Genomic DNA, 14,692 nt, shown 5'->3' with positions numbered 1-14,692 from the left:
CAGGAGGCGTTAAGGCTGTAGTGAGCTGGTCAACAGAGCAAGACCATGTATTAAAAAACAAACTATTGGCCAGTTGCAGTGGCTCACATTTGTAATCCCAGCACTTTGGGAGGATCACTTGTGTTCTGAAGTTTGAGACCAGCCTGGGTAACATGGTAAGACACTGTCTCTACCAAAACAAAAAAACAAACCCAAAACGATTGAAATGTTAATGATTACACATAAAGCAGATTATTAATCCGTAATTTTTTTCTTTTTTTTTTTTTTTTGGAGACGGAGTCTCGCTCTGTCACCCAGGCTGGAGTGCAGTGGCTGGATCTCAACTCACTGCAAGCTCCGCCAATCGGGTTTACGCCATTCTCCTGCCTCAGCCTCCCGAGTAGCTGGGACTACAGGCGCCCGCCGCCTCGCCCGGCTAGTTTTTTGTATTTTTTAGTAAAGACGGGGTTTCACCGTGTTAGCCAGGATGGTCTCGATCTCCTGACCTCGTGATCCGCCCGTCTCGGCCTCCCAAAGTGCTGGGATTACAGGCTTGAGCCACCGCGCCCGGCCTAATCCGTAATTTTTTTCTTAAAGCAGAACACACTTTTAAGAAATAATGGTTTATCAGTTAGAACAGAGAACACTAATGCCACACTTCTAAGTGTTACTGAAACTCTTTCCATCCAGGGGCTTCCAAGGTCTTGCTTTCTTTTGTTGTTTTTTGTCTACAGGCACAGCCGAACTCCTCCTCCATTTTGCATTGTAATAAAAGGCCAATGACCGGGTGCAGTGGCTCAAACTTATACTCCTAGCACTTTAGGAGGCCGAGGCAGGAGGATTGCTTGAACCTAGGAGTTGGAGATCATCCTGGGCAATATTATAGTGAGACCCTGTTTCTAAAAAACTAAAAATAAATTAAAAATATATTAATTAAATTAAAGTCCTGTCTGTTGCTCTTTTTTTTTTTTTTTTTTTTTTTTGAGACGGAGTCTCACTATGTCGCCCAGGCTGGAGTGCGGTGGCACGATCTCGGCTCACTGCAAGCTCCACCTCCCGGGTTCACGCCATTCTCCTGCCTCAGCCTCCCGAGTAGCTGGGACTACAGGCGCCCGCCACCGTGCCTGGCTAATTTTTTATATTTTTTTATTAGAGACGGGGTTTCACAGTGTTAGCCAGGATAGTCTCGATCTCCTGACCTTGTGATCCACTCACCCGGCCTCCCAAAGTGCTGGGATTACAGGTGTGAGCCACCGTGTCCGGCCAACTCTTAACTCTTTTAAGAATAGGAAAGCTGTGTAACATATCTTGATTATGATCTGTTTCTCACTTTACATTCCCCAAATTTAAATATTTTTGCTCTAATTCTGAATCAATGTAAAAGCTTTCAACTTTTTCAAGGAAATCTGTGTGATATATAACTGATTATATATATAATTAGTTTCTAGTGTTAACGTTCATTAATAGTTTCCCTATGGCATCAAAGTGGCCATTGCTTTCTCACTTAAATTTTTTCTTAGTTTTTCAATTCTATTTCTTGTAGTAAGTTTGTCCATGTAGCTCATTAGCCCAATTTTACATTTGATTTAGGTGATTTTTTTTTTTTTTTTTTGAGACGGAGTCTCGCTCTGTCACCCAGGCTGGAGTGCAGTGGCCGGATCTCAGCTCACTGCAAGCTCCGCCTCCCGGGTTCACGCCATTCTCCTGCCTCAGCCTCCCGAGTAGCTGGGACTACAGGCGCCTGCCACCTCGCCCGGCTAAGTTTTTTTTGTATTTTTAGTAGAGACGGGGTTTCACCGTGTTAGCCAGGATGGTCTCGATCTCCTGACCTCGTGATCCGCCCGTCTCGGCCTCCCAAAGTGCTGGGATTACAGGCTTGAGCCACCGCGCCCGGCCTGATTTAGGTGATCTTAAGTCTGTTTTATCTTGTGTTATTTGTTTTTTTTTTTTTTTTGAGACGGAGTCTCGCTCTGTCGCCCAGGCTGGAGTGCAGTGGCCAGATCTCAGCTCACTGCAAGCTCCGCCTCCCGGGTTTACGCCATTCTCCTGCCTCAGCCTCCCGAGTAGCTGGGACCACAGGCGCCGCCACCTCGCCCGGCTAATTTTTTGTGTTTTTAGTAGAGACGGGGTTTCGCCATGTTAGCCAGGATGGTCTCGATCTCCTGACCTTGTGATCCGCCCGTCTCGGCCTCCCAATGTGCTGGGATTACAGGCTTGAGCCACCGCGCCCGGCCTATCTTGTGTTATTTGAAATCCAGGATGTGGTAACTAATAAATGACACAAATGACTGCATATTGTTGAAGTGTTTTGTAAACATATGTACTTACCATTGTTGCCTCTGGCGTTTTAGTTATTTGGACTTTTGTCTGTAGTAGTACCGTCTTCATCACAATTGTACTCATGAGACATTTGGTTGTGCTAGTTCCAGCATTTGTCACAGAAATGTTGTCTCCCTCCTCTTCAAAAACAAAAACAAAAACCCCAAATGGTGTCAGTACTATTACAGCCTTTGTTTTGCTTCTTTAGGTAGAAGATGACAGATTATTGAGGTTGTCCCAAAAGAAGTTCTGTGCCGGTGGATCATATGTTGGTAGGTAAATGGCTGTTAAGTGGGATATGATTGATAAATTTGGATATTAACTAATACCAGTAGTATTCCAACTAATAGGAAATTTTTCTTTTTTTTTTTGAGAAGGAGTCTCACTCTGTCGCCCAGGCTGGAGTGCCATGGCGTGATCTTGGCTCACTGCAACCTCCACCTCCTGGGTTCAAGCAATTCTCCTGCCTCAGCCTCCCTAGTAGCTGGGATTACAGGCGTCTGCCATCACCCCCGGGTAATTTTTGTGTTTTAGTAGAGACAGGGTTTCACCATGTTGGTCAGGCTGGTCTTGAACTCCTGACCTGAAGTGATCCACCCACCTCAGCTTCCCAAAGTGCTGGGATTACAGGTGTGAGCCACTGTGCCCAGCTGAAAATTTTTAAGTTTTAATATAATTAAATAAAAGCAAGATGATGATATTAGAACAAAAAATGAAATTTAGGGCCGGGCACGGTGGCTTATGCCTGTAATCCCAGCACTTTGGGAGGCTGAGACGGGCGGATCGCCAGAGGTCAGGGGTTCGAGACCAGCCTGGCCAACATGGTGAAACTATGTCTCTACTAAAAATACACAACAGCTGGGCGTGGTGGCAGGCACCTGTAGTCCCAGCTACTCAGGAGGCTGAGGCAGGAGAATCGCTTGAACCTGGGAGGCGGAGGTTGCAGTGAGCCGAGATTATGCCACTGCATTCCAGCCTGGGCAACAGAGTGAGACTCCATCTCAAAATAAATAAATAAATAAATAAATAAATAAAAATAAAAGTAAATTTAGGGGCTGAGAGCAGGCTGGACAAAATGGCGAAACCCTGTCTCTTAAAAAAAAAAAAAAAAAAAAAAGCGGGGCGCAGTGGCTCACGCCTGTAATCCCAGCACTTTGGGAGGCCAAAGTGGGCAGATCATCTGAGGTCAGGAGTTCAAGACCAGCCTGGCCAACATGGTGAAACTCCGTCTCTATTAAAAATACAAAATTAGCCAGGCGTGGTGGCGCATGTCTGTAATCCCAGCTACTCGGGAGGCTGAGGCAGGAGAATCGCTTGAACCCAGGAGGCGGAGGTTGCAGTGAGTCAAGATCGAGGCATTGTGCTCCAGCCTGGGCAACAAGAGTGAAACTCTGTCTCAAAAAAACAAGAAAAAAAGAGAGAAACCTTAGCTGGGCATAGTGGTGCACACCTGTAGTCCTAGGTATTTGGGAGGCTGAGGGAGGCAGATTACTGGAGCCCAGGAGTTCAAGGCTGCAGTGAGCCATGATTGTGCCACTACAGTCCAGCCTGGGTGACAGAGTAAGACCCTGTCTCAAAATAGAAATAAGAAAAAAATTTAGGAAATAAAAAAGGAGATTCACAAGGTATTTATAGTATTTAGTCACTTTTTTAGTTTTTGAAATTCCATGTTTCTGTGTGTTATTGGAGGCTATGATGAATGAAGAAAGTTAGTAATACCCAGGAAGTGACGTCTCTAGCCTTAATCTTCCAAAAGAGTACTTTACTGTATGTGTCAGGGGTGAGGGGTAGGTGGGGGGGGTGGGTAGGTAATTCTTTTTTTTAATGCTTGGGCATAATAAGTAAATAAGTGAGTAAAGTCCAGTGATTATTTACATTTATTATATACCAGTCATTGTGCTACATACTATAACTGGCTCTTATTTTACTCTCTCAGCTTCCTTATAAGGTAGGCCACATTATTTCTATTTTACAGATGAGGAAGCTGCAGCATAGCTTAGTTAAATTGCTCAAGGTCACCTATCTAAGAAGGTAAAGAGTGGGAATTCAAAATAATTGGACTCCATGAATTTATGCTCTTAACTACCATTTTCATATATTTCCACATGTCATTAGATTCTTTTTACCTATAAAATTTTACCCAGGAAATTAAGAGATGAGTTGAAAAAATCAAGGAGTAAAGTGTTTGTCTATATCTTTCTTGCTTCCTTTAAAACAACAGTTCTCAACAAAGGGGAGGTATATATGAGAATCATCAATGCCTTGTCATGTTCCACCCACTAAAAATCTGATACATTCAACTCAGTTAAGACGTATGGCCTTCTGCCCTTAACCTTCCTTAGCAGTTAGAATTAGTTTTTTCTTTTTCTTTTTTTTTTTTTTGAGACATAGTCTCGCTCTATCTTTTAGGCTGGAGTGCGGTGGCATGATCTCGGCTCACTGCAACCTCTGCCTTCCAGGTTCAAGCGATTCTCTGCCTCAGCTTCCCGAGTAGCTGGGATTATAGGCACCCATGACCATGCCCAGCTAATTTTTGTATTTTTAGTAGAGATGGGGTTTCAACATCTTGGCCAGGCTGATCTTGAACTCTGACCTCGTGATCCACCCGCCTTGGCCTCCCAGAGGGTTGAGATTACAGGCATGAGCCACTGTGCCCGGCCTGATTTTTTTTTTTTGGCGAGACAGCGTCTTGCTTTGTTGCCCTGGCTGGAGTGCAGTGGTGTAACCTCGGCTCACTACAACCTCTGCCTCCCAGGTTCAAGCCATTCTCCTGCCTCAGCCTCCTGAATAGCTGGGATTACAGGCGCGTGCCACTACCCCCCGGCTTATTTTTGTATTTTTAATAGAGACAGGGTTTCGCCATGTTGGCCAGGCTGGTCTCGAACTCCTGACCTCTGGTGATCCGCCTGCCTCAGCTTCCTCCCAAAGTGCTGGGATTACAGGCGTGAGCACCATGCCCAGCCTAGAGTTACTTTTTTTTTTTTTTTTTTTTTGAGACTGAGTCTTGCCCTGTTGCCCAGGCTGGAGTGCAATGGCGTAATCTTGGCTCACTGCAACCTCCGCCTCCTGGGTTTAAGCGATTCTCCTGCCTCAGCCTCCCAAGTAGCTGGGATTAACAGGAACACACCACCATGATCGGCTACTTTTTTGTATCTTTAGTAGAGACAGGGTTTCACCATGGTGGCCAGGCTGGTCTTGAACTCCTGACTTCGAGATCTGCCCACCTCAGCCTCCCAAAGTGTTGGGATTACAGGCGTGAGCCACTGTGCCCGTCTACAGAATTATTCTTTTAATGAATATATCTAACAAGACTGGGCACAGTGGTTCACACCTGTAGTTTCAGTACATTGGGAGGCCAAGGTGGGCAGATTGCTTGAGCCCAGGAGTTCGAGACCAGCCCGGGCAAAATGGCAAAACCTCATCTCAAAAAATAAATAAATAAAATTAGCTTGGCATGGTGGCATGCATCTGCAGTCCCTGCTACTTGGGAGCCTGAGTTGGAGAACTGCTTGAGCCCATGAGATTGAGGCTGCAGTGAGCCGTGATCGTGCCATTGTACTCTAGCCTGGGTGACAGGGCGAGACCCTATCTGGGGGAAAAAAAAATATCTAACAAGTCAGATGACAGTTTTATTATCCAAATAAATCTGTACATGTTACAGTTGTCATTTTCTGCCTCTTACCTATAATCTACATTGTAGTACTGACAGGTTTTTCTAATACTCTGTGACCAATAGAGGCAACATTAAAACTTGCAGTATCCCAATATTGGAGAAATTTTACTTTGTGGTTTAACCTGATAGCATAAAGCTATGTCATTTATTAAAGTAGCTCCATTTCCATTAAGGTACTGGGCAAGGACTCTTTTTTGTTTGGCATCTTAATGCCAAGTCTGTTTTGCTGTCTGATATATAAGACAGTGTTTCTGCCTTACAAAAGCTTTGGCTTTTAGATATGAGTCCTCTGTGATGGAACATTACAGCTCCCAGGATGTATCCTGTCTATCACAACAATAAAAATCAACCCTTTGATATTTCAGCAGTGTGTATACCTGTTAAGGCCTACACCTTAGAATTTGTTTTTAAATGATATATGAAGGCTGGGCATAGTGGCTTACACCTGTAATCCCAGCACTTTGGGAGGCTGAGGTGGGTGGATCCCTTGAGGCCAGGAGTTCGAGGCCAGCCTGGCCAACATGGCAAAACCCCATCTCTACTAATAAAGTACAAAAAAAAAAAATTGTATGTTTTTGGGCATGGTGGCACGTACCTGTAGTCCCAGCTACTCAGGAGACTGAGGCACAAGAACCTCTTGAACCCGGGAGGTGGAGGTTGCAGTGAGCTGAGATCACGCCACCGCACTGCAGCCTGGGTGACAGAGCAAATCTCTATCTCTAAAAAAAAAAAAATACATATGCATATATAGTAATAAATGCTATGTGAGAGCCTTCACCTCCTCACAATTTAACAGTAAAATTGCTGTCTTTGCTCTGTAAGGGGAAAATGATAATGAAGTTTAAGTCATTGCATTTGTGATTCTTCAAGTGAGTTAACTGCTTTCTTTTTTTAGACAACATGTTGTGATTTTGTTAGTAGATTATCCCTTCCTTTGCACTGATACTATTCAGGTTATCTGGAAGAGTTCATGTACCACTAAGAATGAACTACTGACTTAACAGTTAGGCTTAGGCTCCTGGTTAGAACAACACCACTCCTCTCTCCACCTTACCTTCTGTTTGTCCCAGTGCAAAATTTATTTGTTCTTCTCTTGCTTAGGTGAAGATTGTCCCCAGTGGATGGTCCCTATCACAATCTCTACTAGTGAAGACCCCAACCAGGCCAAACTAAAAATTCTAATGGACAAGCCAGAGATGAATGTGGTTTTGAAAAATGTCAAACCAGACCAATGGGTGAAGGTGAGTTCAGAATCTTACCTAAACAGATTTCTCTCACTTAATGTATACATCTTATGACTGGCTTTAAATTCTGCTTCAGGTTAGTAGTTTCAAAGAAAAAAAAAAAAACCTAAGCTTTCCTTTGTGAAATTTAGGATGAATTTTTTTTTTTTTTTTTTTGAGACGGAGTCTTGCTCTGTCGCCCAGGCTGGAGTGCAGTAGCACGATCTCAGCTCACTGCAAGCTCCGCCTCCCGGGTTTACGCCATTCTCCTGCCTCAGCCTCCTGAGTAGCTGGGACTACAGGCGCCCACCACCTCGCCCGGCTAGTTTTTTGTATTTTTTAGTAGAGACGGGGTTTCACCGAGTTAGCCAGGATGGTCTCGATCTCCTGACCTCGTGATCTGCCCGTCTCGGCCTCCCAAAGTGCTGGGATTACAGGCTTGAGCCACCGCGCCCGGCCTAGGATGAATTTTCAAATAGTATTGTCCAGACATTTGTCAGATGTTAGGGAAGGTAGTGGTAGAGAAGCAGATCCAAAGGCATAGGACTAAGAGGAGAAAAAAAAAAAAAATAGATGGAGTGTAAGGTTATATGAACCAAAATATTTGTAGTCTCACACCTTCAAACTCTCCTGCCATTATAATGAAAGGTTAACTTCAATGATGTGTTGTCACCATATGTGTAGTACTATAATCCAGTGAGAGCAGACATATATAATAATCGGTTTGTGTCACTGAAATGTAAAATTCCCTAGCTGGTATTTCAAAACCATTTCACAGAAATACCAATAGGTAAGAATTATTTTTCATGATTCTGTACTCTGTACCTTTCATAATGAAAGTATTTACTACAAACTCTTAATTATATGTTCCTAATAGGAATTACACATTGTATCAGACATTTGTGCTTTTTTGACAAAAAAGCCGGCCAGGTGCAGTGGCTCATGCCTGTAATCGTACTTTGGGAGGCTGAGGCAGGCATCACAAGGTCAGGAATTTGAGACCAGCCTGACCAACATAGTGAAACCCTGTCTCTACTAAAGATACGGAAAAAAAATTAGCTAGTTGTGATGGCGTGTGCCTGTAATCTCAGCTAGTCAGGAGGCTGAGGCAGGAGAATCACTTGAACCCAGGAGGCGGAGGTTACAGTAAGCCGAGATCGCACCATTGCACTCCAGCCTGGATGACAGGGCGAGACTCCATTCCCGCCCCCCCCCAAAAAAAGAAGCCATTTTTCTGTTTATCAACTTTTTTTTTCTTTTTGAGTTGGGGGTGTCACTATATTGCAAGATTCAAACTCCTAGGCTCATGTGATCCTCCCACTTCAGGCTCCAGAGTAGCTAGGATTATAGTCATGAGCCACCATGCCTGGCATTGTTTTACTTTTTAAAATATATATTTAAAATATACTCACTGGAATATTACCATTTGAAATTATAATCTGGAAGATTATGTTGTAGCAATATGAAAAATTTCTTATAAATGAGAAAAAAGTTATGTACACTACAATTTTGATTAAGTTAAATAAAGGGAATCGATAAAGTGATAGTTGCATTAAAATTGTAGGGGTGGTTTTTAAAATATTTACATATAAATAGTAAAATATTTTTATCTTACTGTTTTACCATTAAACTATTTTGAATACAAATGTTCTCAAAAATATTTTTTGGCTATTGGTAAATAGCCTATAGAAAATAATGCAGTTGCCAGGCGCAGTGGCTCATGCCTGTAATCCCAGGGAGGCTGAGGTGCGATGAATCACCTGAGGTCAGGAGTTCAAGACCAGCCTGGCCAACATGGTGAAACCCTCTCTCCCCTAAAAATATAAAATTAGCTGGGTGTGGTGGGTGGTGGGTGCCTGTAATCCCAGCTCTTGGGAGGCTGAGGCAGGAAAATCACTTGAACCTGGGAGGTGGAAGTTTCAGTAAGCTGAGATCACGCCACTCCCCTCCAGCCGGGGTAACAGAGCAAGACTCCATCTCAAAAAATAATAATAATAAAAGAATAATGCAGTCAGTAATTACCTCACGCCAAAAATCTTATGAAATTGCCTTTTAGGTCCATGTAATTCTTTAAAATTGGGATCTGAAAATTGTTATTCTGTTCAGTCTCTGTGCTTATAAGATCAGTGTTTGTAAAGGGCTAAGCTTTTTTAGAGATTCTACTGTCCAAGTGTTTTCATATATATTAAGTATTTTCTGTAAACCTAAAATTGAGGTTAGAAATAGAAACTTACCCACATTATTTTGTCCCTTCCATGTTCTTTCTACTGTCTCTCACTTTGGCCCCCACAATTTCAAGTTTCCCTTTTCTTTTGTCTGCGTATTCATTCTTTCTTGATGTGTTGTCTTGTTTTAATTCATTAGTTGGCATAGATGGTCTTAATTGTTTTTCATCCATATATATCTAAAACCAGAACTCCTTGTAAACACACAAAAGGTTGATTTAAAAAATTAATGGAGCTGTTTAATAGTACTTACTGGATATCTTTGCAGTTAAACTTAGGAACAGTTGGGTTTTATCGGACCCAGTACAGCTCTGCCATGCTGGAAAGTTTATTACCAGGCATTCGTGACCTTTCTCTGCCCCCTGTGGATCGACTTGGATTACAGAATGACCTCTTCTCCTTGGTAAGCATCTGTGACTTAAGTAATATGATGGATTTTGCTGATTAAAAGATTTTGTTTTTCCTGGAGTGTCTGAAACATAATTAGAAGAATATGGGTCTTCATGAAGGTTAAAAACACCTTTGGGACTAGAGCAAATGACTGATTTTTAATATGACAAGATTGAGGCTATATAATTTAAATCCCATTTCACTACTCCTGAGCCAGCTTTCTGAAACTCTTAATTAAACTATCCTTTGTAAGGCAAAAATTCCTTGCTTTTCAGTAGAAATAAATATGAGCCTTGAAGAAATGACCCTACTGATAGGTTTTTAAAATAATTAAGTCAGAGTGATTTTATGTTTTTCTAAATAGTGGTTGTACTTTGCTGGGAAAACTAGAATTTTTAAACATTGTGTTCTTACTTCAAATTGTATCCCATTAGCTTTAGAATTATATTTATATTTGGCTTTCTTCCAGAAAGGATTTAAAGCAGCAATTATTATTATTTTCTTTATGACTTCAGCATAGGTTAGGTAATTTCCAGATGTCTTTATGATAAAATTGTCATATTCCTCCTAGTATTCCTTTAAATTGGACTGGAAATTTTCCCTCCCCTCTGCAGTCATTGGTTTTGGATTCCGCCTTTGTGTAAACACAGATTAGCATTGATGCACAAAACCTCACATCTGCTGATCTAATTGCCGAGAGAGACCTGTCCCAGGAGAGTGAGCTGTTTGTGCAGCTGGCTGCTGTCACAGAAGTTCTTTTTCCTAACTTTGTTAGTTCTGAAAGGACTTTGAATTTGTAGTGCCTTCTAGTTTATGTTCTTTTAGAAATGAGTAAAGGAGAGGCTTAAGTTGACACAGTTTGCAGGTCCAGCTTTGAAAGAATGTCAAAAACTAAAGCTCAAACTATTTTTGCAGTTTTTCTGAAAGTATGAAAAATTTCAAAACAGTAACAAAACCAAGTCCCCAGAAACTGAGTAGAAATAGAAGTTAACTGGTTTGTTGTTGTTCTCAAATTGATGGGACTTTTAGTTTAATTTTTTAAAGTAGTTCTTGTATGAATAGCAAATGATTCATTCTAATATTTCTGTAAAAAAAAAAAAAAGAAAAAATAACAAAAGAGTAAAGAAGGAATGTTGTCTGAATAGGATTTTTATTCTAACAGTGTTCTGAACTTATACAGTCCCATTTCCTTAAACCAAAGAAATTGCTAGCAGTAGTTAATGCCAAAAATGCATGCTTATGTTTTTTGGTTTTGTTTGAAGACTAGGTTAATTTATGTTTTTTCCTATCCCAGGCTCGAGCTGGAATCATTAGCACTGTAGAGGTTCTAAAAGTCATGGAGGCTTTTGTGAATGAGCCCAATTATACTGTATGGAGCGACCTGAGCTGTAACCTGGGGATTCTCTCAACTCTCTTGTCCCACACAGACTTCTATGAGGAAATCCAGGAGTTTGTGAAAGATGTCTTTTCACCTATAGGGGAGAGACTGGGCTGGGACCCCAAACCTGGAGAAGGTAATGCATATACTAAATGGAGAAAGAATTAGGCAGAAGTTGGTACTTTTTTATGTGGTTAACAATATAATTAATATCATCTTTATATCTACTGGATGTTACTATATATATTCAGCAAGCCAGAAATTAAGACTTGAGTCTTTTAAGTCTGCTGGTGAAGTTACATGGGTTACCAACATAGAAACAGTAGTGGTTATGTGTGTTTATTGCTAAATATAATTTGTGCACATGGTGGAAATAAAAGTCTTTTGCAGAATTCCAAAGGCCTATTTTTAGTCAAGAAAAGCTAAAGGGAATTTTAGGTTGTTTTATTTATTTATTTATTTTATTTTTTTGAGACGGAGTTTTGCTCTTGTTGCCTAGGCTGTAGTGCAATGATGCGATCTCGACTCACCGCAACCTCCGCTTCCTAGGTTCAAGTGATTCTCCTGCCTCAGTCTCCCAAGTAGCTGGGATTACAGGCATGCACCACCACGCTCGGCTACTTTTGTATTTTCAGTAGAGACGAGGTTTCACCATGTTGGTTAGGCTGGTCTCAAACCCCCGACCTCAGGTGATCTGCCTGCCTCCGCCTCCCAAGTTTTATTTATTATTACCGTAAATACCAGGCACCTTTATGTATAACTTATAAAGGCACTGAGAGACATAGGGGCCAGCTTTTTGAATTAAGGAAATTATTTGCTTTCTACATGTGTTCTCTGCTCTGTGGTTATTTCTGTAAGTATATATTTACTCTTTTTGCTCTCACTGAAATATTGGGAATGATTATTTAAAGGTTTTACATATCATTATTTTTTATCATCTGCTGATAACTAAAGGTGGTGTTTCCTCCTGATCAGTCTTGATCTGGAAGTCTTTTGTAATAAAAATAGTAGCAATACCTAGAGCTCTTTTTTTTTTTTTTTTTTTTTGAGCTAGAGTTTCGCTCTTGTCACTCAGGCTGGAACGCAATGGCGCCATCTTGGCTCACTGCAACCTCTGCCTCCTGGGTTCAAGCGATTCTCCTGCCTTAGCCTCCCGAGTAGCATACCACCACGCCTGGCTAATTTTTGTATTTTTAGTAGAGACGAGGTTTCATCGTGTTGGCCAGGCTGGTCTTGAACTCCGGACCTCAAGCGATCTGCTTGTCTCGGCTGCCCAAAGTGCTGTATTACAGGTGTGAGCCACTATACCTGGTCCCAGCTTCTATGTCTTTTCTTCATTGATTCAACAAATATTTATGTAGCTGGTAAATGCCATATACTATTCTAAGAGCTGGTGATACAGCAGCAACCCAAATATTGCCTTATATGGCTTACATTCTAATAGGAGACATAGCAAATAATTAAATGTATAAGATCTAGGTGGCAGGAAGTATCATTAAGAAAAATAAAGGTGTCAGATAATAAGGAGTGCTGGGCCACTGTTTTTTAGAAAGTGTTTGGGGAAACTGTCTCTAATAAGGTGATATTGAGCATAAACTGAGACATGAAGGACAGTTATGAGGATACCTAGAAGAAAAGTGGTTCAGACAGAGGAAACAGCAAGTACAAAGGCCTGAGATGGGAGCATGCTTAGGGTATTCGAGGAATAACAAGAAAGCTGCTGAGTTCAGGACAGGATTGAGTAGGAGAGGGCAATGGGAGACCTTTCTGATCCTATAGAACCTGTTTGCTACAGTGAGAAGTTTTTTGACTTTAACATTGAGTGATATGACATGCTAATTAGGGAGTTTTGGGCAGGGGAACTTGATTTGATTTACTCGGCTTTCTGAAGAACAGACTAAAAGAAGACGAGAGGAGGCAGGGAGACCATTCAGAAGGCTATTTTAGCAATCCATTTGAGATGCTGGTTGCAACTAGAACTTAAAGGTGGTAAAGTCTCTGTATATTTTGAAGGTGGAACTGAAACTGTTGGTGAAGGATGGACTGTGTGGTGGAAAGAAAGAGAAGTGTCATCAAATTCTGGCCTGCAGAACTGGAAGAATGAAGTTGCCGTGTATAGGGATAGGGAAGACTGCCGTAGAAACATTTTTTTCTTTTTTTTTTTTTTGAGACAGAGTCTCGCTCTGTGCCCCAGGCTGGAGTGCAGTGGCTCGATCTCTGCTCACTGCAAGCTCCGCCTCCCAGGTTCACGCCATTCTCCTGCCTCAGCCTCCTGAGTAGCTGGACTACAGGCGCCCGCCACCGCGCCCGGCTAATTTTTTGTATTTTTAGTAGAGATGGGGTTTCACTGTGTTCGCCAGGATGGTCTCGATCTCCTGACCTCGTGATCCGCCTGTCTCAGCCTCCCAAAGTGCTGGGATTACAGGTGTGAGCCACCGCACCCGGCTTCGTTTTTTTCTTTTAAAGATACAAAGTCTCGCTGTGTTGCCCAGGCTGGAGTGCAGTGGTGCGGTCATAGCTCACTGCAGCCTCAAACTACTGGGTTCAGGCTATTCTGCTGCCTCAGCCTCTTGAGTATTTGGGACTACAGGCATGCACCATACCCAGCTATGTTTTTTTTTTTTTTTTTTTTTTTGTAGCGATGGGATTTCACTGTGTTGCCTAGGCTGGTCTTGAACTCCTGGACTCCAGAAATTCTCCTGCCTCAGCATCCCAAAGTGCTGGGATTGCAGCCATGAGCCACTGTGCCTGGCATGGAAGCATATTTGGGTGTAAAAGGGAATCAAGGGCCAGGCGTGGTAGCTCACACCTGTAATCCCAGCACTTCGGGAGGCTGAGGGGAGTGGAACACCTGAAGTCAGGAGTTTGAGACAAGCCTGGCCAACATGGTGAAACCCCATCTCTACTGAAAATACAAAATTAACTGGGCGTGGTGGCTCACGCCTGTAGTCCCAGCTACTCAGGAGGCTGAGACAGGAGAATTGCTTGAGTCCTGGAGTTCAAGCCCAGCATGGGCAACCTCATGTCTTTAAAAACCAAAACAAAACTGGGTGAGATCAACCAGTGACTGAGTATAAGTGGAAAAAAAGAGGTCTGAGTTCAGGATTTAGAGATTGTGTAGAAGAGGAAGAATCAGCAAAAGAGACAGACTGGCCAGTAAGGTAGAAGTAGGAGAGCCAGGAGAGAGAAGGGGTATCCCAGAATTTAAATAAACAGTAGATGAAAAGAAACAGTAGATGAAGGCAGAGGGAATGTGATCAGCTGTGTCAGATGCTACTACACTAAATCAAATAGAATGATGAAGCCTAATTCAATATTACATTTAACAATTTTTGTGTAGTAGTGGGGAACAATAATGAATTCTCCACTTTTGCAGCAGGTTCTTTAGAATGGAAGGAGAGGAAATGGAGACAACACACTTAGACAACTTTTTAAAAGAGTTTTGCTGAGAAGATCAGAGAAAAGGGGTAGGCGAGAGAGAGGTGGGGTAAAGGAAGGAATTTTT

At 42.2% G+C, this 14,692-nt stretch overlaps 1 protein-coding gene across 6 annotated transcripts in view; it reads left to right on the top strand.

The window, feature by feature from the left end:
• The window catches only part of LOC105472288 (aminopeptidase puromycin sensitive), a 110,464-nt gene that overhangs the window by 80,814 nt on the left and 14,958 nt on the right, over positions 1–14,692 (top strand). For all 6 annotated transcript variants that reach the window (XR_011615790.1, XM_071083030.1, XM_071083032.1 and 3 more), the window contains 4 exons: positions 2,507–2,570; positions 7,073–7,212; positions 9,688–9,822; positions 11,104–11,323. Coding sequence is in view for 5 of the 6 variants with exons in the window: in XM_071083030.1 (XP_070939131.1) it covers positions 2,507–2,570; positions 7,073–7,212; positions 9,688–9,822; positions 11,104–11,323 (559 nt within the window). In the remaining variant the exon portion in view is untranslated. The remainder of the gene's footprint in view (positions 1–2,506; positions 2,571–7,072; positions 7,213–9,687; positions 9,823–11,103; positions 11,324–14,692) is intronic.

Source organism: Macaca nemestrina, chromosome 17 (genome assembly GCF_043159975.1).
Source record: "Macaca nemestrina isolate mMacNem1 chromosome 17, mMacNem.hap1, whole genome shotgun sequence".
Taxonomy (NCBI): domain Eukaryota; kingdom Metazoa; phylum Chordata; class Mammalia; order Primates; family Cercopithecidae; genus Macaca; species Macaca nemestrina.
The sequence above is the reverse complement of the archived record's forward strand: the minus strand, read 5'-3'. Positions and strand labels throughout refer to the sequence as shown.